The sequence below is a fragment of the Scardinius erythrophthalmus genome, assembly GCF_964197995.2.
Source record: "Scardinius erythrophthalmus genome assembly, chromosome: 3".
In the NCBI taxonomy this organism is placed as follows: Eukaryota; Metazoa; Chordata; class Actinopteri; order Cypriniformes; family Leuciscidae; genus Scardinius; species Scardinius erythrophthalmus.
In genome coordinates, this window is record NC_138223.1 from 12562977 (window position 1) to 12586676 (window position 23700).

Sequence of the window (23700 nt, forward strand, 5' to 3'; positions counted from 1 at the left end):
TGAGAAACTTGCTTAATTTTTTTCTATTAACTCAGTCAAGATGACTACAGACTGAAAGATGAAACATAAAAGATCCCATTGAGATAAGGGGGAATTTTAAGCTCAGATTGGACTCAAATACGGTAATCTTGTGAAAAAATCATGACAATTTAAAGGGGTCATATAATGCCATTTTTGTACAAGCTAATATGATTCTTTAGGGTCTAAATTAAAAGTTTGTAATATACTTTAATTAAAAATTCTCATTAGTATTGTAAGAAAACACTAATTTTACCTGGTCAAAAACAGCTCTGTTTTCAGCACGCCGTTTCAGTGCATGTGTCTTTAAATGATAATGAGCTTTGCTCACCCCGCCCCTCTGTTCTGTGCGTACACCGTTTCTAACACAATAACCACGCGTTGTTCATTATAAACGTGGGATTATGAATTATATTGAGAAGGTCGTACATAGAAAACATGCCGTAATGTACCCTGAGTGTAAACCTTAGATGCATTCATTGTGAAGCCTGCAGCAAGGTTTGCAAATTTCGCATAGATTATTATAAATACTAATATAAAGGTTAATAAAACATTACACTCACATTTTCTGGAGGTTCAGCAGGAACACGTTGGTACCGATCCGGTTTTTTCTCGTTTGTAAAGCTGTCTGGTGTGAAATGATTCGCGCAAACATGAAAGCATGGACGATCGTGGGGAATCCCCGTGAGGGAATCCCCGCGTCAATCCTTTGGGCATATCGCTTCAAAAACAAAACTCTTCAACGGCTCGGATTTAGGAACATCCAAATACATTACTGCTGTGTTCCTTATTTCATCTAAGAACAGAACACCACAATCGCTTAGACGCCATTCTGCTCCAGCATATCCACAATGGCGGACTACTAAGACGGCTGTCACAGCTCACTCAGGGCGGGTCTTGTGTTGCAACACAGCTGTCAATCACAATCGCGGGAGGGGCGTACGATCTTATGACGTCACAATATCGAACGGCTTGATTTCAGAGAGGGTCAAACATATAAGGAGATTAAAACAAAACCACTGGATGGATTTTTATCATGATAGGATGGTTGTGTACAGGCACTGCCAACAGACATTTCAGTGCAATTAACTTGTAGAAGTGCATGTACCATTATATGACCCCTTTAACACAATTTAAATGAATATTACCAATTTCAATTTTGTTCATAAATGCTGATATACCTGTAACTCAAGGATTTTGATGACATTGACTTATCTACTGAAAGCATTATGACTTTTGACATAAATAAATAACTTATTTGTCCTTCACCACATTACCTTGTTTCTGCTCTTAAACAGACCTTTTTAAACTTAACATCCCATCCATCTTCCCCTGCCTCTTACTGACATTTTAAGTGTTGTTTGCCATGTGCTTCTGAAATGTGGAGTCAAGCATGCACTGGGTAATCAGATGGAAGACTCTTTCGCTCACCTTGGAACACAAACTCACACAAAAAACTCACTCGCTCACATCCATAGACATCCAGACATGTGCATGCACAAGATGGGACGATCATAAGAATGTTCTCAGTGTGTTTAGCTGGTGGAAGTTGGCGGCGGTAAAGGCTGTTATTATCATGTTCCAGCAGCTTTTGCTGCTCAGAAAGAAGAAAATGAGAGGGAGGATGAGAGACAGCGACAGAGAGAGTCTCTCTTCAGTAAACTTTAAAGTGGCTGCTGGTACCATAGCACACTCTAATTTACTGTTTACGTTGTAATTCAGCATAAAGAAAAGCAAGTCTAAATGTTGGACACTTCAGTTGCCTCTTTAAAAAGTGCATAAATGATGATTGACACCAGGTTTAACCAATTCCAGAGCCCAAAGAAAGTATGAATGGCGTGTAAAGGCTCTCCTCTTACCAATGAAAACCTTGCATTTAGTTATTAGTATTTGATTTGATAAATTGTTCAATGACAGGTTTTAGTTAACTAACCTCATTTTTTGGTCTAGCCCCAGCAGTTCCAGAGGGTCCTGAAGAGGACAGTGATGATGAAGAGCGATAAAGTGAGGTGTTTAGAGACTGGGAGGAGGCTGAAAGACTTCCTGCTGAATCCAGCGGTTCTAAATCAACTTCCTGTTTAAGAAAAGAGTAACATTGTCATATAAAAACCATCACTACTGTATCAAACCTTTGTCAAGTACTTTACATAGATTTGTACTGAAGATCTGATGCAGTTGCTGACCATTATTTCATACATCATCATCACAAGTCTTTCAGATGAAATTAGTGTATCATTTGCATGAAAGCTTCTGATTGGTGGCCACTCACAGAGATGATCCGCCTCTTTAAATTGGGAGTGCCACTGAGGGAGGAGCTTAGAGCATTTTCAATCTCTTTATCCAACTGATCCAACTTCATTATTAACAGAACCATGGAGTCCAAACGTGACCTTTCCTTCTCCCTCTCCTCCCGTGAGCTCTGAAAGGAGATAAACAGTTTAGCAAAATCAGATTTTATTCGAGAAATGTAAGCTTAAAACCAACACTGACATTAATCCGATGGCTTCCAATGACAATTCTTAAAACATATTTCGCAGCAGACCAGCCGCCGACTCGGATGAAGACGGGACTTTTCCATGTAAGCTGAGGCAACACATCATTATATTTAATCTAATCTTTTCTTTACCCTTAATAGTGGCCAGTGCTATTATGAACAGTTAACCTAAAAATAATTGTTATAAACTACTCCCTCATCTATCATTTCTAAACCTGTGAGACTTGCTTTTGTCAATAGAAAACAATATACATAATTATTTGAATTATTATAAAAAATAATATACATAATTATTGTAATATATAATATAGAATTGACTTTCATTGTGTTTGTTTAGATATTCTTGACAATATTACAAAGCCTGGTTTAATGCCAATAGATTATTATTTAAAATATTTGAAATTATTATTTATATTATTACATTTTTTGACCAAAAAGGGATGAAAATGAGCTGAAGAAAATAAAAGTGCATACAAATACAGAAAGTGGGTGTTTTTAATTAATAATAAATACTATAATACAAAAACAGTAAATGTTTATTAAAAGTTATTTATTTAGTATATGAAAGAATAAATATATTTTTTAGACAATATTACAAAGCCTGGTTTTAAAGCCAATCAATTATTATTTAAATTATTATAAATGATTAATAGCCTAGACCTACTTATATTCAGTGTTGGGTAACTTACTTTAATAAAAATATATAAATTACTAGCTACTAATTGCATCTTCAGTGTTATTATATTACTGTACTAGTCTAATTATGCTCTCGTTTTTAATCATGTAAAAACGTATTACATTATTAATTACTTTCTAAATCCCATAGCTGAAGACAATAAAAAATGCAGAAAGATGGTATTTGTAAACTCTTTTTGGTTAGCAAAATCCCCTTCTCTGCATCTTCACAGTCCACAGTGGCGGAATGATTAAATTACTAGCAGAGAGCTACACAGAGAGGAAAGAGAGAGATAGAGAGAGTGGAAAACACAAGTTGTAATGCTACTCAAGCAGAGAGGAATGATGCTGGCACTTGCCCTGTGTCTGAACCAGGCCTGTGCAAACAGCCCCACACAAAGCAGAGCAGTGTGTAAAGGGCTTGCGTAGCTTGTTCTGGTATTTACCCTTAATACACGCTTGTCTATCACAGAGCACACAGTTAGAGAAAGAGAGACACTCTGCTAATAATGAGCTAACAAAAAATACAATTCATTGTCCCAAACACATTTGATGAGCACATCTATGTGGAAAATGTTTGCTCAAGTCATTATAAAATTTTACTTACAGGGTAAAAAAAAATACAATTTCTCAATTCTCAATTATCTTTCTTCAGTGGAACACAAGGAAGAATGTTGCTCTGTTCTAATGAAAGTGAAAGGGGAGTGGTACTGTCTAGCCCCATAAAAGAGTTAATTTGTGCAATTTTTATTAGGGCTGTTTTCGACTAAGGATTTTCATAGTCGAATCTGATTCGTTTGATTTTGCCGTAGTCGACTGATAGTCGAACCTTTTTTTTTTTTCCTTTTTTTTTAGATAGCAGCTAGATTTTTTTCCATTTCAAACAAAAGAGCTAAAAAACACATATAGGCTATCACACATATATCATAACATTTCATAAACATGAGGAGCAATATGAGAGAGAAATTTGGTGATGGTTGTTTAGGTACATTAAACCACGTAAAGCTTTTTCACGCCCATGAGAACCGCGTGGAGTCAACTCACAGCCGCTCCGCTGCCCTGCTGAAAATGTGAAGCAGAAACGCTTAATATCAGATAACGTCCATAATAATTGGACTCTGGGTTCGATTTTTTGACCATTTTCAGTGGTTATGAGGAGCAATATGAGAGGGAAATTTGGTAATCGTTGTTTAGGTACATTAAACAACGTAAAGCTTTTTAACGCACATGAGAACCGTGTGGAGTCAGCTTTTTAACGCACATGAGAACCGTGTGGAGTCAACTCACAGCCGCTCCGCAGCCCTGCTGAAAATGTGAAGCAGAAACGCTTAATATCAGATAACGTCCATAATAATTGGACTCTGGGTTCGATTTTTTTTTACCATTTTAAGTGGTTATGTGGAGCAACATGAGAGGGGAATTTGGTAATCATTGTTTAGGTACATTAAACCACGTAAAGCTTTTTAACGCACATGAGAACCGTGTGGAGTCAACTCACAGCCGCTCCGCTGCCCTGCTGAAAATGTGAAGCAGAAACGCTTAATATCAGATAACGTCCATAATAATTGGATTCTGGGTTCGATTTTTTGACCATTTTCAGTGGTTATGAGGAGCAATATGAGAGGGAAATTTGGTAATCGTTGTTTAGGTACATTAAACAACGTAAAGCTTTTTAACGCACATGAGAACCGTGTGGAGTCAGCTTTTTAACGCACATGAGAACCGTGTGGAGTCAACTCACAGCCGCTCCGCAGCCCTGCTGAAAATGTGAAGCAGAAACGCTTAATATCAGATAACGTCCATAATAATTGGACTCTGGGTTCGATTTTTTTTTACCATTTTAAGTGGTTATGTGGAGCAACATGAGAGGGGAATTTGGTAATCATTGTTTAGGTACATTAAACCACGTAAAGCTTTTTAACGCACATGAGAACCGTGTGGAGTCAACTCACAGCCGCTCCGCAGCCCTGCTGAAAATGTGAAGCAGATTTTTGAATACATTTTTATTTATTTACATTAGTAAGCTACAGGACATCGTCTTTCAAAACATGACCTGCGCAAAAGCGAAAAAATAAAATAAAAATGGTACCCAGCCCTTCTGAAAATGCGAATGCGTCTCTGTCCCCAGCACATTTCAAACCAAACTGACGCCCATGTATTCGACTATGAGGTTCATAGTCGAATCAGACCTCTCCGAATCGAATCGTCGAATCCTCGACTATTAGAAGTCAGCCCTAATTTTTATTATATATTATTTGATATGCTGTACATATACTTCTTAAACCATATGATAGCTTAACATGAGGAATGACCTGAAATTTGAATCAATAATTATTGAAAATCTCATTCGGATTTTCATATATGCTTCACGCCAGGTTTGATCAGTCATGTAAAATGGCATTGGTAGGAAAAGCAGAAACATTCGATTAAAAACATCATTTTGTGTTCCTTTGAAGGTCATTTGGGTAGGGAATAACATGAGGATGAATAAGTAAGTTTAAGTTTTAAGGTGAAGTACTTTAACTCCAACACCGTCATGCTGTAAAGAGATTTTGGCTGCAATTTACACACACAAACACATTCATTACAGTCACAAGGCCATTTAGTGCTACTGATTAGGTGTGACTGGTGCAGCTGTTGACAAATTTAGCACATCATCACAAAGGATGTGCATGAATGTGTGTTGTGTTCCACAAAAAAACTAAAAAATAAAAGACACCGTGTTTTATGTATTGTTTTTCTCTATACTTAAATTCCATAAAATTAGGTCAAACAAACACAATCATGCCACTCATGACACATCAGCTGACAACAGTGCCAGAGAACAGGAAAAGTTCCTCGTTCTGCTTTGAATGAGTGTGTGTGTGTGTGTGTGTGTGTGTGTGTGTGTGTGTGTGTGTGTGTGTGTGTGTGTGTGTGTGTGTGTGTGTGTGTGTGTGTGTGTGTGTGTGTGTGTGTGTGTTTTAATTTAGAGCACTTTGTCACAGAAAATATATTGTTTGTTAGGACTGTTCTCTGTGAGCAGAGTCAGGCAGAATATAATATGTCTGTTAAAGTGCAGTCAAAGACACGCTATTTGCGATCTATTATCTAGGGTAAGTGTACCCATTAAGCCCATGTACCCTTTAAGCCCACTTTCAACTCTGAAGTCAAATTAAAAAAAGAGAAAATAATATTTTATGCTGCTTATTATTTTAACCAATACAGTGATTTGTTACTTCCCTGGCATTTTTAATTGGATACCAATTACATTTGTCAATGTTGAGTTAGCCCCACCCATGTGCATGCTGTCTCAGGGGACCTCACACAGAGTCACCCCAAAACTTTGGTGTTTCGGGACCCTTCAGAAATCAACACATTTCAGCAATTTTCAGCCATTTCTTTGGTAACTACATTGATATTATGTCAAATAAGAGATAAATGTATTGTTTTTTATGTATGAACAAATAATACTTTATCATTTTATATCATTTTTCTTTAAATGGAAAGATGAGTTTTATTAGCTTGCATTCAAAGCTAATCTCTAGGTCAGACCATTAGCCTTACAGAAAGATAGACTGCCAAAGAATTAAGCATGTGAACTGCAAACAATGAATGTTTTGTGATTCATTTTACATTAATTTACAAATAAATGCATCATAAATTGTTTTGTAGAGAAGATTATTTTTATAAATCAACTTTTTTTTAAGATGGGCTTAAATGGTACAGCGCCACAAAACGCATGCAAACTAGAGCCAACACAAGCTAACCTTTAATGAAAAAAACTTAACATTTCTCAATGTGGGCACAATGAAAATTACTATGATACTTAGTCCACAGTATATTTAAGCTCTATGCATGTATTTGTAAACATATCTTAAATTTTTAAAGGAAAACATTGTCTTTTTTCACCATTACTCACTGTGTACCATTTAAGCCCACCTTATGTGTTTCAATGAGGAATCCCTCTAATTGCAAACTTTGATAAATTTTTTGAAAGTGTTTAATGATAACATACTTACTAAAACCTTTTAACCTTACCTTACTTACACACAAATTACAAACATTCATTCAAATGAGATAGAGCCCAGTTTGTCCTAAAGTCCTGTATGTATAACCGGGCATAATTCGGGAGCCAAGCTGAGTTAAGGCTTGAGATTCTGGGCATGGAGAGGTCCCAGAGGGACCCTATATTCTCCACAGTCCTGAGCCCCTGGGACCGTCCGGCTCTGAGATACCGCCACTTCCTGTCCAGCTTTGACCGGGCAAAACTTGGGGCCCAAGCCGAGTTGGGGCTCTGGACTCAGGGCATGGAGGGGTCACCCAGTGGGCCGCCTATGCCGGGAATATTGAGCCCTAATCGGTTTTCTTCCCGAGGTATGGTCACTTCCAGTGGAACTTTGATTGGGCATAACTCCAGAATCAAGCCGACCTAAGGCTGCATACTCCCGGTATGACCTGAGAGTCCCCAGAAACTCCAGAGTCTGGAGCCCCAACTCGGCTTCCTTCCCGAGATAAACCCGGTTAAACTTCCACCTTTGACCAGGCATAACTTGGGAGCTAAGCCAGCTTAAGGCTACAGACTCCCGGTGTGGGGGGCCCACTAGGAGCCCCTCCTAAGCTCAGAATATGGAGCCCCAACTCGGCTTGGCTCCCGAGATGCACCCGGTCTAACTTCCAGCTTGACTCCAGCTACAACTTCAGTCAAGCCAACTTAAAGCTCCAGACCACCGGCCACTAACACCTACCCATCCCACCCAGGGCTTTAATCAAACATTAGCAAAAGTTTTTTTTTTTTATTCTTCCCTGTCACTGAATAAATATATTGATGTTTTACTTCTTTAAAATCAATAAAAAAAAATATATATTTTTTGAATCAAAGATGATGTGGGCTTATTTGGAACACATGCGGGCTTAAATGGTGCCAAAGTACCAATTAAGCCCATGCCAGACTTCTGACTTTATTCCTAAATTATCTTAATTTTATATTCTAAAATGTACATCAACTAATTAATACATTTTCAAATGAGAGATAAATCTTGCATTTTAACAAATTATTTTTCTTATAAACTATGCCAATATCTATGAAAAAAACCTAGATTTAGATTTTGGTGGGCTTAATGGGTACACTTACCCTATTCCTGGAAATACACTATGATGAAATGTAAATAAATCATTGTAATCCTTTGCAAAGTTTAACGTACACTGTCAATTTTTGGGATTGACAACCGCATTTACTTACAGATCTCGAAATGTCCCGTTCACACAGCAATTTACAGTAGTGTCTCAAATACTATCTGTATGAATGTTCAACTTCAAGCCCATATTCTCTTACTAGTAACCATAGCGACAGTGACCAAAGCGATATCAAACATGGCGACGTCCATAAAAGTATTTCATTAACAGACAGCAGCTTCAATGTAAACATGCGCTAGCCGGACACCTTTAACCGGTGCACTCCCGTCTCGCGCATGATCCGCGCTTAACGTGATAGAACGCAACTGATGGGAGCCGCTCCGGTGGAGAACCAAGAACCTTCAGATGATGCAGAGATAATATCTTCCGCTGTAAGTCACCTAAAACAGAGCCACACACAAAAATTTTGTTTGTGGTTCTGTTTTAAAAACCCTTTGCAGAAGAGCTGTCTCTAGCACTGTATGAAGTGACAGACAACTAGCCCAGTATGGTTCCGGTCACACAGCGCAATATATATTTCTATAAATATGAAACAATTTGTATTTATATTTTGTATAATATAAACTTGTATATAAAGTATATATATATATATATATATATATATATATATATATATATATATATATATATATATATATACTTTATATACAAGTTTATATTATAACCAGCGTTATTTTAGGGTAATTTATATGCTATTATAGTTTTTGTTAATATTTTGAATTAGGATTAAGTTTTTATATTTTCTGTTTTCACTTTTAATTTTTTTTGTTTTTTAAAAAATATATATATACGTTTTAAGTTTCTGTATTTCATTTGAGTTATTTTAGAACTGTATTTCAACTTCAAACAAAAAGAAAATGAGACATTTTGCATTAATTGGCAACTAGATGAAATAAAATAAGTTTAGGCTAATTCTTTATATTTTATTTTATTTCAGTAATGTTTATTTTATTTTATTCAATGTTTTTAGTTAATGGTAATAATCCTGACACTAAATAAAATGAACTAGCTAATCAATCAGTCACAAAAAAAGAAAAAAAAGAAAAAAAACGTAAATAAAGAGTTTTCTTGAAGTTTTAATTTAAGGAAAATGTAAAAAGATGTAAAAAAAAAAAAGATGAATGAACAGAAAGAAACAGAGCTTAAACAGACAAACTAAACCAATCATCGAAAGGAATACAAGGTGTAAACCATAATCAAACAATGAGGAACTAAAGTAACTGATTGAAACAAAAGAAACTAACTGACGACACAGGACTAAAACATGATACAAAATGCACTCAACCAGAAAACAAACTCAGGCATTTCTCAATGTCAAGGAAGGATCCTCGGAAGCCAGAATTTCGAGGATGCTACGTCATCGACATCCGTCGAAGGACTGTTCCAATGTCGAGGATCCTCGGAATTTCCACCAAGGACTCAGCCCTTCGTTCGAAAAATATCCCATACACAGGAAAGGATGCATATGTGTAGCCTTCGCGCTCTTCGCGCTCTCAAATCACCCACAATCCTATGCGCGCAGCTTTGCTATCTTGTTCGAAAAATTCAAAATGTTGGACGTTAACGGACTAACGGAGTCGGAGCGTTAACGGGTCAATATGCTTTCAAATGTAAATATATTTACGTTACCAAACATTTGTTTTAAAAAAATAATTACATGTTATGGGTCAAATTGACCTGCACTGTTTAAACACACTTGACAGTCAAATAATCAATATGATTAAAAAGGAGTTTATTGATTTAAAAACGATTATATTGCCTGAGCGAACAGAACTGCGTCCATAGCAACGCTCTGTTTTTCATTTTCACTGACGTAATGACGTGCACTTGCTAGCCTGTTCCAAAGCCGTTGAAAAACCATAGACAGTAGAATGCTGAAGAGGAGCCTCACCTAGCCTCTGAAGGAAGTGACTTGGAAGGACCAGTCCTGCCAAGGAAGTATCCTTGACATTGAGAAACAGCTTCTGAATACGTCACACCTAAAGTTTGAAATTTTGAAGTTAAAATTTATGGCAATTAAAATGCACAGTGTGAATGCGCTTATCACAGTCACAAATGAGATCTCTTTAAAATCCAAATGGTTTCTCTTTGACACAAATGAGATTAAATGGAGAACAAATGGAGACTTTTGCTTACGTCTCCTGCAGATTTTCTTATGAGAAAACCTCCCCAGCTGGTGTACACATCTCCTCTAAAGTTTCAACAATGACTCTAACTGTGCTCATGTTTACCAGGATACCAAAGTCTGCGATCAAAAGTCAGAGATCTCAATCTAAACTCAAACTTGATTTATCTAGGTCTTCCAAAACCACATTTTCTGAGCTATATACTGTATGCTATCCACAGCATATTAATAGCTCTACTTTTAATGACAATCTCTTACATTTTATTTGCTTGTGTTTTTATTTTTCCTAAGCAATTTAAATAGAAAAGGCAAAATTTGATAATAAAAAAAGTAACTTCATTATCAGAAAAAAAAGTAAAGTGGCACAGTAATTTTTAAAAGGTCAGAGATAACAACACACAGGCCAGGGTAACCGGAAAGTACACATTAACATCACATGCCTGCAAGTTTTTAATGATTGAACTACAGCAAGATTCCTCTCATCTGTCTTGCTTTCTTCACGTCTTATATGTGATATCAGGTGTTACACTGACCTCAGGTGGTGTGTTTTTAGTAAGACACTACAGCTGTGGACATCCTTAAAGAAACACACATACACTGATGCACAAACCCAAGCTTGTGTATATATAGGGTCAGAAATTAAAGGGTTACTTCAGGATTTAGCATTAAGCTTTGTTTTAGTAGAAAACCTGTAGTATTTTCGAATTACCATGCTTTCCACCCTCATATCCCCCTGAGAGGAGAGATTTATGTATTTTTTGTCTGGAAAAAATCCTCCGATGACGCAAAAATCGTCATTTTGCGTCATCGGAGGATTTTCTGGCCAGAGGCTAAAGACTACAGCCAGTAGAAGGCGTTGTTCCGCCTGTTTTCAGCCCGCCCATACAGGGTGGGATCTCACTCAGAATGTACACACTACACAGTGTCAGCCGTCTTTCTTTGGAAGCTAAGCTAGCAGGCTCTTGTTCTGTGGAGAAAGCTGAATAGTAGGAGAAAGCTGAGTAAGTAACCATCCTCCTTTTCCCGGACTTGTCCGGCGGGCGAGATCGTTCAAAATGTCCGGGATTCAGCTTTTGCTTTCTGCGGTCGCCATTCATTGTTTACATGCACACCTTTCAATCTAACTGAATTCATTCCGATTGGTGAATTTAAATGTAGTGTTTACATGAACGCTAAACAAGTGATCGGTTGATGTGTGTTTTACCATTGCTAAGAAAAATTCCCGCTCCTCCGTGAGAGATGCGAGACCCGGCGCGTCTCAGTAATGACGCCACCGGCCTCGCGGCGTTCTCCCGCGGCCGTCAGCCTCGTCCTGCTCGCCACAGTAAACATGATAACGTTGTCCCGCGGCCGTCAGCCTCGTCCTGCTCGCCACAGTAAACATGATGAATGGCGACTGTAGAACGCAAAAGCCGAATCCCGGACATTTTGGACGATCTCTAAATCCCTCGCAAACTCATCACGTAGGCTAGCTTTGTTGTTTACAACTGCGCACTCTTACCGGTAGGCGTGGCCTCCTAAGGCAGCGAAGCAAGTGCATTCTGGGAGTTGTTGTCTTTCATCCACATAAGCCAAAAATACATTTTCTGGCTTTTCTCAGTCTAGAAAGCTCCAAATTCAAAAATTTCTTCACATTTCTTCTACTTAAATGACCTATTTTAAATACACATTCATCTTCCCAGAGGTGAAGTATCCCTTTAAGGGCGGCTTGGGGCAAAAATTCCATAGAAAGTGACAAGCACCTAAAATGAGGAGGTAAATGTGTTCTAATTAGCTCTTAATATTAAATTTTAAGCCTAGCTACAGTAGTAGCTATACATTAAAAGGTTAGTTCACCCAAAAATGAAAATTATGTCATTAATGACTCACCCTCATGTCGTTCCAAGCCCGTAAGACCTCCGTTCATCTTCGGAACACAGTTTAAGATATTTTAGATTTAGTCCGAGAGCTTTCTGTCCCTCCATTGAAAGTCAATGGACGGCAATACAGACATCATCAAAGTAGTCCATGTGACATCAGTGGCTCAATCTTAAGTTTATCAAGCGACGAGAATACTTTTTGTGCGCAAAAAGTAAACAAAAATAACGACTTTATTCCACTATTCATTTCCTTCTCTCTGGGCCTCGAGCTATTTCAGGTAGTGTTTTTGCGCAGCGCGTCTATGTTGTACGTCACACGTAGGCTCACTATTGGCCGACGCTGGTCATGTGTGATGCGTGTGACGTACAACACACACGCGCTACGCAAAAACACTACGTGAACTCACTCGAAGCCTAGAGAGAAGGAAATGAATAGTGGAATAAAGTCGTTATTTTTGTTTACTTTTTGCGCACAAAAAGTATTCTCGTCGCTTGATAAACTTAAGATTGAGCCACTGAGCCACTGATGTCACATGGACTACTTTGATGATGTCTGTACTGCCTTTCTGGACATGGACAGTATGCCGTCCATTGACTTTCAATGGAGGAACAGAAAAGTCTCAGACTAAATCTAAAATATCTTAAACTGTGTTCCGAAGATGAACGGAGGTCTTACGGGCTTGGAACGACATGAGGGTGAGTCATTAATGACATAATTTTCATTTTTGGGTGAACTAACCCTTTAACATTATAAAAAATAAATATTCAAAAGAACAAATGTTATATTCAATCTAATTTATATAATGCCTCTGAAAGTCTAATCCAGGTGGCAAATACCTCTTAATGGAGAAAGCCGACTTGGGGACATTTTATGCCATTGTAAACCGTTTTCGGTCCTCAAGGTCTTTTTTTGTCAGGTTTTTCAAATGTTCTAGGACATTCTGAGACCTTTCATAGCTACAAGGACAGCAAAGCATGTACACACACATGCTCTCACACATACACACAACACATTCTACATTCATACAGCACACCTCTCACTACAGTGACCTTTCCTTGACATTTCGACTGTGCATCTGCTTGTGTTATAATAAGCTTCAATATAAAGTGTGAGACTGAAAATGCATTTTTATTTGAATGTTATGCTGAAACACTCTCCTCAAATAATTAAAGTCACTTAATTCACTTGACCTCAATGATAGATCCGAAAATCATCAAGTAAAATGAAGTAAAAATGTTTTAATTAAAGGTGCTCGTTTGTTCTCAGGTAAATAGCACATGCAGAAATGTGCTATTTACTTCATTCATGACTGATTTATTAATACACATCTGATAATAGAGAACATTATTGAAGTTGGTGAATGGTACAGGTCATTGAGTTTATTCTCAGTATTTGGATTTCAGCCAGTTCAGTCCTTGGACAGCTGTTGTCTGTTATATGTATCTTATTCTCTCTCTCTCTCTCTCTCTCTCTCTCTTACATAGCATTCTGCCGATAAAGATGCTTTGCATGGTCAATTTGTTTATAGTCATAGAGTCTCTTTATGAGACTGCGATAGAAAGCAAATGTTCCCCTCATTTGTAAATCGCTTTGAATAAAAGCGTCTGCTAAATGATTAAATAATTTGTCTTTGAACACTAGAGTCTATGGACAGAACATTGAAAATAAATGCTGAATCGGTGCTCAAGAAACATTTCTTATCAATGTTGAAAACATTTGTGCAGATCATTTTGTAAAAAACTGACTTTTAAAGAGTTTCAAATAATAAATAGATATCTTGTGTAGCTTTATAAATATTTTTACTGTAACTTTTGGTCACTTTAATGCATCCTTGCTGAATAAAAGTAAGAAAAAAAATGTAATTAAAAAAAAAAATCGTACTGACCCCAGACTTTTGAATAGTAGGTGTAATTGCCCGTGATGAAGAATATTTGTATAGGTATTATTTGCCTCCACGTTCATTACAATGTTTTAATGCACAACTAGCCATGAATTACATGTATGGTCTGTCTGAATACTTGATTCTGATTGGCTGAAAGGTGAATCCCGCTTATACCATGACCATTTGCCAGCAGTGACAAGTTAAAGCTGTCATTAATGTTTGCAGCGCTAAACTTAACCAGAAGGGTTGAATTGACAGTTATTTTTGTCAGCTATGACTATAGATCTAGCATTATGTCTGCTTTTAATAAGACACAGAGATTAAGTAGTGTGGTAAAGTTACATTTATATGAATGAATTAGCCGAGAGAGAGAGAGAGAGAGAGAGAGAGAGAGAGAGAGAGAGAGAGCGAGCGAGAGAGAGCGAGAGAGAGGTGTGTGTGTGTGTGTGTGTGTGTGTGTGTGTGTGTGTGTGTGTGTGTGTGTGTGTGTGTGTGTGTGTGTGTGTGTGTGTGTGTGTGTGTGTGTGTGTGTGTGTGTGAATTACCTGCGCCTGTGCAGTGTCTCTCTACTAGCAATGAAGCTGCGAGATGAATTACTTAAAAACAGCAACATTAGAACCTCCTTGCTGTGTAATATAATGTAGTGATTCAGTAGCGAAGCTAATTTATTAATAAAAGCAAAGGGCAGTGATGACAACAAGTCTCTTTGCTCCTGAATGTGTGTGCGGCGCGCAGTGTAAATCTATGTGCGTGTGACATATGTGTATGTGTGCTTCATTGAAAGCAGCATATTAATATATAACGGTGATTACTGACATGGCTTTTTGATTGCATCTTCCAGCCAATCAGAATCAAGTATTCAGGCATCATTTATAATTTATACCGGCAGTGTGAAAACTAAATATTTGCTGCTTACTGAATAGGCTGTGAAACAGAGCTAAGATGGCCTTAGAGGGCTAGAAAGAAATCAAAAGATTTATGCGTGAGTTTGCGTGTGTTCTCTCTCTATTATTATAATGTCTTGTGACTGCCTCCCCATTTATTTTCCATTTAGTACAGAATTATCCTGTCAGAGTCAGTGCTTTGCTGTTGGATTTGCAGAGGTGAGCCAGAATTATGTGAGCGTGTGTGTGGTTAAAGGCTAGTTGCGTATGCCTAAGCTTTTCCATGACACACACTTGTTCTGAAACGCTGTTAAACACAGCACATCAAACATAGCCCTCTGTTCTCACTCTCATGTGATGTATTGTTCTATCTCTGATATAAGTGGCATCTGTCTTACAGAGCCTTAAATGGAGGAATATACCAGAAAACCATTATTTTTAGAATTAAGATCTGCATCTTTAACGGATATGACAACTTTTACAGTTTCACTCTCTTTTAGTGTCTTCTACGGGTCACATTCCTACAGGGTTCTTCCTGTTTTGATTTGACAGAATCCCCACACTGTGAGATCTCCCAGAATCCTCCTGCTCTCTTCCTCTTTCCCAGAGATCTCTGGGGAATGTGCTTATGACTAACAAAAAGTCTGTCCTTAGTGACCCCACAGATCTTTCCTTAAGACCTCAGCGTCTGAAATGAGTGTGTCCTGGAGAGTGACACATCGCTGGTTAGCAGGGATGCTCCGATCGATCGGCCAGAGATCGGTATCGGCCGATAATCACATTTTATGACTCGATCGGTACTCACTAACTTGGCCGATCTCACAAACCAATCTCAATTTGATGACGTCAACGTGTTAGGACATACATGATGTGTAGGGACTTAAATGATTTGGCGCCGCAGTCATGTCATCGCCGGTGTGGAATTACTATGATGTTTCGAAAAACAATGAAAAATTTGCTATTTGCATTGTATGTTCCAAAGAAATCTCATGTGGAGGAGCATTGTCCAAAACATTTAATATGACGAACCTGATTCAGCACTTAAGAACGAGCCACCGCGAGACGTGTGGTGAATACGAAAAACTGGCAACTGCAAAAAAGGCAACGGTAACTAATGCCACTCACTCAGCCATCCATTACAGACAGCAAGAAAGCTAATAAGGCTATAACCGCAAAGATAATGGAATTTGTATGCACTGACAACCAGCTGTTGTCGGTCACCGAAGACATTGGATTTAACCGCCTTATTGCACATCTTGAACCATGATATCAACTGCCACGCGCTAATATTTTACCGATGTAGCTCTTCCAGAGTTATATCGAATCGTCTACAGCCACAGAAACAGTTTACTTCACGAGAATGTGACCGCTGTGAGTTTAACAACTGACATTTGGAGCTCTAGCATATCCCCTATGTCCATGCTAAGTTTGACAGCGCAGTGGATAACTGAAGACTTTGAAAAAAGGCAAGTGATTCTCCACTCCCAAGAATTTCCTGACTCACACACTGCTGAGGCTTTAGTCACTAAATACAAAGACATGTTGCAGTCATGGGACATACCTGAAGAGAAAGTGCATGTCGTACTACGCGATAATACAATATAGAAAAGACAATGTGAGACTGCAACTTACGCAGCGTGCCGTGCATGGCACATACTCTCCATTTAGTGGGAGTCCTATCATAGCGGGCTATCGGTGATGCTGTGGCGATTAGCTGCCGCGTTGTTGGCCATTTTAAGCATTCGCCCCAAACATACTCGCGTTTAGGAGATATTCAAAAACAACTTGGCCAGTCTCCGAAAAGGTTGCAGCAGGACGTCGACACACGATGGAATAGTACTTACTATATGCTCAACTCTCTGCTGGAACAAAAACATGCTTTAATGGCATACACAGCTGACTATGACATTTTGAATCTCAATGCAACACAGTGGAAATTAATTGAAAATATGGTTTCCATTCTTGCACCTTTTGAAGAGTTGACCAAAGAGATTAGCTCATTAAAATCATCCGTGGCAAACGTCATCCCCATATATCAGTGTTCTGAAGCATCTCCTTGAGAGAGAGTCCGACTCGGACCATGGAGTAAAAACATAGAAACAAACACTTCTCGAAGCTGTTGTAAGAAGGTTCTCCAACATTAACAGGGAACCTGTATGTTGTGGCTACAGTCCTTGATCCTAGGTAAGTCTTAATTAATTGTGTAGATATAATGTATATGATAAATTTCATATGTGACCGTCAGTGAAATCCAGGCTAAAATCTCAATCTAATAAGATTGCGTGAGATAATCATTTTTTAAATAAATTTCCCTATTTTAATCTTTGAAATGGTCTTACTCAGTCAATATTAAAGATATCAAGGTTATATTTTCACAGAATGTTTTGAATATATTATATAGGATGATTTTATGTAGAAAACAGGCTTTACACAGGCAGGGTTACATATACTTATTATGGTATTGTAAATGTCAAGTTAAAACAAAAAAAGACTTTGAGTGTGACAAATGTGTTGTGTGTGAAAGTATTAAATTAAATACTATAGTATAATTTTAGGCTAATATAATTGAAATTTAGCAATGATGGTTATTTTTTCTTTCTCAAAACAAGGTACAAGGATAGATATTCTGATGATCAAATCAAACCAGAGGCACACAGACTGCTCGGTGAAGCACTGGATGTACGAGTGAGGTGGGGAAATAGCTCTGATGAGAAGATGGGAGAATCTGTGGCCACACCAAAAGCTCTTCCATCTAGTTCTTTGCAGCAGTGATGCTTACAGCGAAAGTGATTCGGCAGCACCTGAGATAAATCTCTCTGAGCCTTTTATCCCAAGATCTGCAGAACCCCTGGTGTTTTGGGAGAGGAATAAAGGCCGGTTCCCAGCTTTGGCAGAGGCAACACGAGTCTTCCTTAATGCTCCATCGACGAGTGTTGATAGTGAGCGGCTATTCAGTACAGCCGCACACGTTTTGGATGAAAAGAGGAATAGACTGTCTTCCCAAAATGCGGAAAAACTAATATTTATAATAAAAAATAAAAAAAGTAGGAAGTAGGTAGTAGGAAGGGGCCAAAGGACTACTCTGCAGCTTGACAATCACTTAATTATATTCCTTTTATTTTTTCCTTTTTTTTGTATCAAACTACTCCATTTTGTTCTTTTTGGAGTTTAAATTATTCTATTGATTTTTTCCCCTACAGTCTTATATTGGACAATGTTTAATTAAACCATGAGTTATATCTTTTCCATTTTGGAGTTTTAATGTTTCTATTTTAATTTGTTCTTTCTCTAACATTGGACAATGTTTAATTAAACCTAATTAGTTGCATCAAACTACTCCAATTTGTTCTTTTAGGAGTTCAAATGTTGTTGATTTTTTATTATTAATTTTGTCCTGCTCAGACTTGTATTGGACAGTGTTTAAGTTACATCAGACTTCTCCATTTTAGGAGATTAAATGTTTATTTTGTCCTCCACAGTTTACTATTGGACAATGTTTAAATAAACCTGGGGACTGCTCCATTTTGTTTGTATTTATCTTTGTCTTATATTAAGTATATATTAAGCTTCGGAATCGGTAACGGCCGATCACCATGACAAGAAATTGGTACTCGGTATCGGCTGCAAAAATCCTGATCGGAGCATCCCTACTGGTTAGCCACTAATATAAAATGGAAGCTGTCAGCGGCCAACTATCCTGCACAATCCTTCACTAGGAAGACAGGCTTAGAGAGGAGAGAGAAGGGAATAAAACTGGACACATGATAAAACTCCTGAAAGATGCTATGGTACAATTTCAGGCCTCAACTCTTATTGTAATGAAATGGTTTTGCACTATGCATCAGGGGAACTGCATTTTGCTGGTTTGTTTAATCCTACAATTAAATCCTTCAGGCAAGATATGAAAAGTTTACATGTTCCACCTTTTAAAGTTTTTGAAAGTCTGCACTTATTTGATATAAAATACATTTAATATTGTGAATATTATGCAAATTTAAATGACTGTTTTCTATTTTAAGAATTTTTTTAAATAAAATTATTCCTCTGATGGCAAAGCTGAATTTTCTGCAGCTATTACTCCAGTCTTCAGTGTCACATGATCCTTTATAATGCTGATTTGGCGCTCAAGAAATATTTATTATCATAATATGCTGAATACGGATGTGCTGCTTAATATTCATCTAGGAAAAGTGATAGATTTTTTAGAGTTAAATAACATCAACCTTTTAAATGGTACTTTAAATCACTAGTGATACAGTGGCAGTGGGTCTCCAGAGGCAGAGCTGAAGAACTCTAAGCTAAATTAATTGAATTATCATAATGTAAATACACAGAACATCGGTCGTAAGAATACTTGGCAAGTACCTTGTTTTAAAACGACAAATTATAGAAAACGTCAGCATACAATATTTACTTTCACTCGTTGCCTCATACAGCAGTACATGACGCCTCATTTAGTATGACTCATGTACTTTCAAAAGTACATGATTACTTGCCTAAAGTTAGCTCACAGTATTACAAATTCACCTATGATCAACCACCACAAAAATGTCACTGCAGAAACACACTGATACACAGACATATGAAAACATAAAAAAAAAACAAGTTTGTGAAAAAAAAAACCTGTTCATAATAATACTGAAACAAAAGGCCTAACATACTGAAGAAACCCCATATATTGTGTTTGCAATAACCTCATCACAGATTTTCAGGAAATGGCATAAGCTACAACATTCCTTTGGTAAACTCATTTACTTCAGTATCTGAAGTATTTTGCTAGATATTTGGCCTTAGTCTTGAACATGACATTACTACATCATGTGACTGGAGCAGATGTCCATGTTTAAGTGGGACAGAGACTGGGTGTATTATGGAAAGGCACAGAGCGACAGCTTCAGAATTTCCTTCCCAATTATTGTGCTGCATATTATTGAATAAGGTCAATCAAGGACATATGTGGAATCATTTCCCTTACTTCAGCGCTCCGGACACAGTAGCTACCAAAGAAAAATAAAAGTTGCATTATGTGGTTGGAAGGATCGCTCTTCTTTAGCATGTTGTCATGTGAGGTTATCCATTCTAAGTTTTAATATATTGCTGAATCAGAATTACTTTTATCTAAACTGATGTGTATAATTTCAACCAGCATTGTTTGGACATGTACCATGGTAATACTATGATATTCTGGACGATTTTACCATTAAAAAACATCCATCATACTGAATGATTACCATGCACACTACCATTCAAAAGTCTGAGGTTTTTAATATTTTTTGTGAAAGAAGTCTCTTATGCTCCCCAAGGCTGTATTTATTTGATCAAAAACAGTAAAAGCAGTAATATTGTGAAATATTTTTACAATCTCAATAGAAATTTTCTATTTTAATATATTTTAAAAAATAGTTTATTCCTGTGATGGTAATTTTACTTTAAGTCTTCAATGTCACCAAGTGCAAAACCTATGGTAATAACATGGTGCTTTTTTGTTCGCTTCTTAATGACAATTCCATTCAACTCATTCTCTCCCCAACTCACACAGTCACCCACAAACACACTCAATCCACTAAGACTAAACCCAAAACGCGGTGAGATGAGTTCATCCATCAACACACTTAAAGCAGCAAGTGAAGAGCATCACAAGATACTGCCCAGATCAAATAGGGAGCACTGCATTCTGACAACTAAATTGCACTTTACAGTAAGTTTGGACATATTGCTCCTAAGCCACATGTCCTCTTTTGAAACTTGCTGGCACACATTTGTAATCTTGTTTTGGTGGTTGGCCCTGACATAAAGCTTTTCTTAACAGAGGAGAGTTCTGAACCCCTGGCCTGGTTTAGAGTTCCCTGAATCATTTATTGGGAGTTGCAGCAATTGAAAATAAAAGGCACATGAACTAGAGTGGGGGCCAAGGGGCATCAGATGCTCTTTGTACATAGAGGCCTTTAGTGGGTAGTTTCACCTCTTTCACAGAGTTTAAAATGCAGGTCAAAGAAACCAAACATGCTGCAATTCAGCTGGTTGTACATGCAGAACACTGCTTTTTTTGTGAATGATAAAAGAGTGTGAAACTGACATGTACAAATCAAAACATTTATATTATAAATATCCATTTTTAAGCCTGATTGGGCTGATCAAAATGGTATGTGAACTACAGGGAGTGTTTAATAAGCTCTTAAATCTATTTTCTCATTTAAAGAATACTGTCCGCTCTTGAAAAAAAATCTGTTGGGGACTAGAAAAACTCTGCATGAGTGTTATTGTGAGAACAGATGCCCATTTCATTCTCCTACTGGACATTTTGAGTTCATTTGACATGGTTATTCCTCACTTTCCTCGGGTCCCTGGTGCATCTACCAAGCCTTTCTCTGCAAGCATGTCAAAAAATAAGCCGGTATTTTGAGCTGAAATTTTCACATTCTGGGGACACCATAGATTTAAATTTCATCTTGTGAAAAGAGGCATAATATGTCACCTTTATTAACATAGCTACTATTCAGCAAAGATTCATTAAATTGATCCAATGTGACAAAGGCTTTTACATTGTTACCAAAGAAATGAAACTTTTGAACGGTATAGGATGTTGGGTTTTGGATGCTGGTGCATTGGTTTCTGGGGTCCCAAACAACATTGGAACCCACTGACGGCCCCAAATACAGAGACACATTTGTATATCTTCTTTTGCGTTCCACAGAAGAAATGCATACATGGGGGTGAGTAAATGATGAAATTGTGAACTCTCCTTCCAGCTTAACTAGCACTTTCTTGATCAATAAACATCACTAAATGATGACCATGCTGGTCAACTGCTTCATCAGTTTTGCTGGTTAAAAGCTTGACTACTCATTAAATATAGTGAGACCAAAGTGAAATACTGTATGAACAACACGGCTGCTCTAGAGACTTTGTGCATCTCAAGGCCAAATCAGCAGTATTCATCAGGGAGCTAATTATGAGATTGATCTTCATCATTAATATCTGTATCATCATAATTACTGTACCTTTGCACAATTTAATTATCCCTTTGTCTCTAAGGGTGAGTGAAAAGTGATCTAACACAGTATGATGGGGCGAAGTACTGCCTTTTTATTAGAAACTTTATCAGAAATTTACACGTGCATGCACATACACATATCCATTTCTGGTACAGTATCTAAGAACTCTAACAGAACATGTTTTGGAAAAGACATGGAAAATCGCTCCTGGCACTGCATATCTATAGCTATTTGGCTTCCTCTTTATATGCAAAAGTAATCTTTTACGTGCATAGCATCTGGTACGCAAAATTTACCCGTTGGGTAGAATTGGCTGGGTATGTATATTTCGTATCATATGCACGCAAAAAGTGCAAATTTGATGTATGCAAAAAAATGCTTATTGGATGCACATAAAAGTTTTTTTTTGCGTATAAAGAGCATGCAAAGCTCGATCGGTCACATTCTCTGCTCCCTTTCTGTATACAGTTCATTCCAGTTAATATAATTTATTCATCATGCTGATAAGATTATGTGTAGTCTTAATTTTCCAATGGCTAAAGAGCATTAATGTAATTCTTAATTTTATCTGTAGGCCTAGCCAGAATATGATGTGTAGTTTCCCAAAAACTATATATATATATATATATATATATATATATATATATATATATATATATATATATATATATATATATATATATATATATATATATATATATATATATATATATATATATATATATATATATATGTTATCTATTCCTATTGTAGAAGTTTGAGTGGAATTTTATTTACTGAATGAGATTGATAGGTTTTGGAAGCACACTGTTTTATTTATAGAACTACAGAATAGCACAAATTGACCTTACATTTTCCCCAAAGATGTTAAGACGACCTGTTTTGTATTACTAAATTATAACTGTTAAATATATTTCCATGTGTCACTCTTCACAGTTCCTGGTAGTTCATGCTGTAAATGGCTGATTCAGGTGTTTAAAAAACAAAAAGTGCTTCACTCTGGGTCTCAAAAACAATGTCCTGCTTTTATTCACTCACACAATCACATCCCTGTATATTTCAGATATGCTGACTGTGAACATACCACAAGTGGTAGAATGACTTAGAACATTTAAGTAGCTTTTATAAACGTGCCTTGGAAAAAAACATTACTGGTGTGCATCTTGAGACAAAACAATGGCACTGACATCTTTAAAGATATGCCAGTGCAAGTTGCTTTTAGTTAAGACAGCTTAAACATACATTTTAATCGGGGACTAGGCTAAAGCCTAGTCTGAAATCAGGCATTTGTCTTCAAGATAAAACACTGTTATTTTACTCATTGTTTATATGGGTGATAAACATTTAAGGGGTCTTAGTATATAGCAGTTTTGTTTGTTCTTTATTTCCATATAAGAACTTAATAAAAACATGTATAAGATAATATTCTGTATAAAGAAAACAAAAACAGAATTGAATCTTTAATTGAAATCAAATCGAATCTCACTGTGAATCAGATCAAATTGTTCTGTATTTGCAAAAATAGTTCCTGAATCGAAACGAAAACCTATGAATCGTGACTCAAATCGATTATCTGTCTACCCAAAGATTCA

At 37.1% G+C, this 23700-nt stretch overlaps 1 protein-coding gene across 1 annotated transcript in view; it reads right to left on the bottom strand.

Moving 5' to 3' along the window:
- dlc1 (DLC1 Rho GTPase activating protein) overlaps positions 1-23700 on the bottom strand; it is a 122088-nt gene that overhangs the window by 92163 nt on the left and 6225 nt on the right. The window contains exons 3-4 of the mRNA XM_081362085.1: positions 2288-2437; positions 1952-2092 (exon numbers count right to left, since the gene is read on the bottom strand). Of these exons, the coding sequence (XP_081218211.1) occupies positions 1952-2092; positions 2288-2437 (291 nt within the window). The remainder of the gene's footprint in view (positions 1-1951; positions 2093-2287; positions 2438-23700) is intronic.